Here is a 3,142-nt window from a genome sequence, read left to right on the forward strand (position 1 = left end):
CTTCATTTCGATAATGCCTGTTGTGTTAATAGTTCCAATCTGTAAATGTCATCTTTCAATCATTGCCTCGACTGAGTTAGCCGTGGCGAAGGTAAGTGCTGCGTAGCGAGCAGAATAGGATACCGGATTGTTGCGCACATATTGATTTCGTCTTTCAGCTCCCGTGCATTCCCTCCGTGTAACTTGGGGTAGCGCTGAATAATAGAGCATCAAAACCGGAAGTCATTCACGGACGGTCTCCCCCTAGACTTAAGTGCTGCGCTTGATGCAAACCGGCGCCCTCGCTCGGTTGCCGTGCCAACGGGATGGGAGCATGGCTGGGCGGAAGGGAAACGGAGGAGGGCGGGTGAGCCGGAAGGAGTTGGCTGGGAGGTCAGGTGTGCTCGAGGGAGATGTCGTAACGGGCGATTACTTGCTGGGAACGCGTCACATCTCCCACTTTGGGCAGGCTCTAGGGGAAACTGGAGGAGGTGGAGGCGGAGGAGGGGGAAAAGGGGGTAGTGGGAGCAACTGGAGGAGGGGGGGGAACTGGAGGAGGGAAAACTGCAGGAGGGGGAGGCGAGGGAGAGGAACTGGTGAAGAGGGAAAAAGGTTAGTTGGAACTGGCGGAGGAAGAACTGGAAGAGGGATAGCTGGAGGATGGGGAAGTGGAGGAGGGGACTGGAGAATAGGTAAATAACAGCGCTAAAGAAGTCCATAACAATGAACAACCATCATCTTTCATTAACATAACTGGAGGAGGGGAAAATAGAGAAGAGGGAACTGGATGATGGGAAACTGGAGGAAGGATTTGTTGTCTCAGGCGTAACTTTGTGGAATTTGCATAACATATTGAAATGTAATGAAATAATTGACTTTGTAATTCCACACACTTTGTGTGTGGAATTACAAAGTCAATTATTACAAAAGTGTGTGGAATTACAAAGTCAATTATTTCATTACATTTCAATATGGAGGAAGGATAACTGGAGAAGGAGAAACTGGAGGAGGGGGACTGGAGAAGGAGAAACTGGATACGGGGCAACTGTAGGAAGGGAAAATAGAGGAGAGGGAACTGGAAATAGCTAACATTTCCTCTTACTCTGAATCACATTCAAGCTTCTCATTATTTCTTTCTTACTTTTAACGGTCTCCCTTCTCCTCCGTCTTGCTCCGCATCCTCTTCTTTCAGTATCAAGTATCCTTATCAGGTTCCCAATGATTTCTTCATCTACTCTCGTCCTGTCTTCTTCGGAGTTCTCCAAACAACCTTATCTCTTCTAATAGTTGAGGTCAGCACTTCTTGGTATCCTTTTCTGTAGACATAATTTTTTTCCATTATTCTTTACGATCACAATAAAAAATCAACAAATCTAAAGGGCGCCACTTCCTCAACGGCCATATTTTGAAACGCATAACTCTCGTTTCATTGCTTTTGTTTGTACTGATTTTCAATCCAGGTTGCTCGGGGACTGAAACCATATGCCAAGTGGGGTACAGACTCAGTGCGAAAGGTATTGGTTGAGATTCGAACTGCTTAAACTGGGAATGGGGAAAGAATAATTAACGATTTCAGTTGTTCCATGAAACACAATGAAAACCTCGTCCTTCTCTGAAAAGTTCAGAATATAGAAAGCTATTGTCTGACCGCGCATTATTTCACTAATCTTCCCCTTTCCGAAAACAAGAGATTGGGTAGGGTTTCTCTCTCTCTCTGTGTTCGTTTCTGTAACCCTTCGATGGCTCAATATTATGGTGGTGCTCTGCTTCACACGAGCTTAATATGGAAAGAGATTAGTAGCTTATTCTGTTGTTCAATGCAACAACTTCAGAATGCAAAAATCATTCACCTTGACCGGGATTCGAACCCGGATCACTCGATGTCCGGCCGAGTGCTTTAATCAGTTAAGCTGTTGAGGCGTCCTCTTAAACTCTGAAATTTTGAGATCCGGGTTCGAATCCCGGTCAAGCGAATGATTTTTACACTCTGAAATTGATGCATTGAAATGCATATTAGCGGATGACTCCGTTAAAAGTTACTATTGCAATATATCTCTCGCAGTTTCTTGGAATTTATTCTGTCGTGTTGGTGAAACTCCGTTTGCAGTGGTGACAGATCTAGTGCCTCTTGGTCACCGAGAAATGTTTCGTCAAATTTTTTTGCACTTCCAAACGCAAAACCACCAAATCCGTAAAAAAATTCTCCACCTCTTACTCGTCCTCTCTCTTATTATTTTTGTCATGCAGGCTGGCTATTTAATGAACGTTTCGCTCAACGATGGCGGATATGTCAAGACCAACTCGTTCTAGATTCAAAACCATCAACGAGGGCACTTGATGTCGTCCATTACATGGCAACAGCGAAGGAGGCAATCATTAAAAATAAACAAGTGTTGGAGGCAAGGAACGTGTCTGCGCCATGTTCAATGGTTGTCTAAAAGGCCAGGTCCCCTTCTCCCAGGATGAGCGTCAGTGATAGGAGGGGGGGGGGAGCCTTTGAGCATGTGAATCGCTCCAACAGCCCATGGAGCACGTGGAAATGAGATGGGAGAGGGTGCATAGAAGTGGTTTACTTTTATGAGGGAGAAGATCCCTTACCCCCTCTCGCCTTCCTCCTCGGAGTTTACACTAATGCACTCTCCTCCCCTTCTTAAGTCGGTGTCCCGCCCCGGCAATGGTGTGTGTGCCCCTTTCCCTTTAAATCCCTTGCGCCGGCGCCTCCACCCGCCCAAAACGCCTTGGCACCGCTTCCCGGGGGAGGCCGCCCCCCTCGAGGGAGACACGCGGAAGGGGTCGTCGCTATTTACGCCTTTAAAGCGTGACCAAAGGAAACATCACTCATCTCCATCACTCCTTACTTAAGTGAATGTTTTTTCCCTTTTCCCATCCTCTCTTCTTCATCCTCCCTTACCCATCCCAACTGGTGCTTTCACCACCTGCCACACACCTTTTTGGTGGATCGTGGGGTTTTCATGTAGATGTAGATGAATCCCTCTCGATCAAGACAGTCCGGGATGCGCTGTACACGAGGACTACTTACTCAAGTTACAGACTGCTTCGCTAGATACTGTATCTGCAAGACTAGAAGCCAATATTTTTGTTGTATACTTTTTGACATAATCACCAAATGGCTAAACTTTCAGCCTCAGAGAAACATTTCTCC

The 3,142-nt window shown here is 46.3% G+C and overlaps 1 protein-coding gene across 1 annotated transcript; it reads left to right on the top strand.

Moving 5' to 3' along the window:
* Positions 1-313: 313 nt before the first annotated feature.
* On the top strand, positions 314-679 carry LOC139693284 (uncharacterized). The gene has a single exon (XM_071591397.1). The coding sequence runs from the start codon at positions 314-316 to the stop codon at positions 677-679; it is 366 nt and encodes a 121-aa protein (XP_071447498.1).
* The last annotated feature ends 2,463 nt before the right edge of the window (positions 680-3,142 follow it).

Source organism: Hetaerina americana, unplaced genomic scaffold (assembly GCF_022747635.1).
Source record: "Hetaerina americana unplaced genomic scaffold, ioHetAmer1.1.p SCAF_46, whole genome shotgun sequence".
NCBI lineage: Eukaryota > Metazoa > Arthropoda > Insecta > Odonata > Calopterygidae > Hetaerina > Hetaerina americana.

Bases quoted from the DNA above. Each gene is read 5' to 3' on its own strand.
- LOC139693284 (XM_071591397.1), top strand. From the start codon at position 314: ATGGCTGGGCGGAAGGGAAACGGAGGAGGGCGGGTGAGCCGGAAGGAG.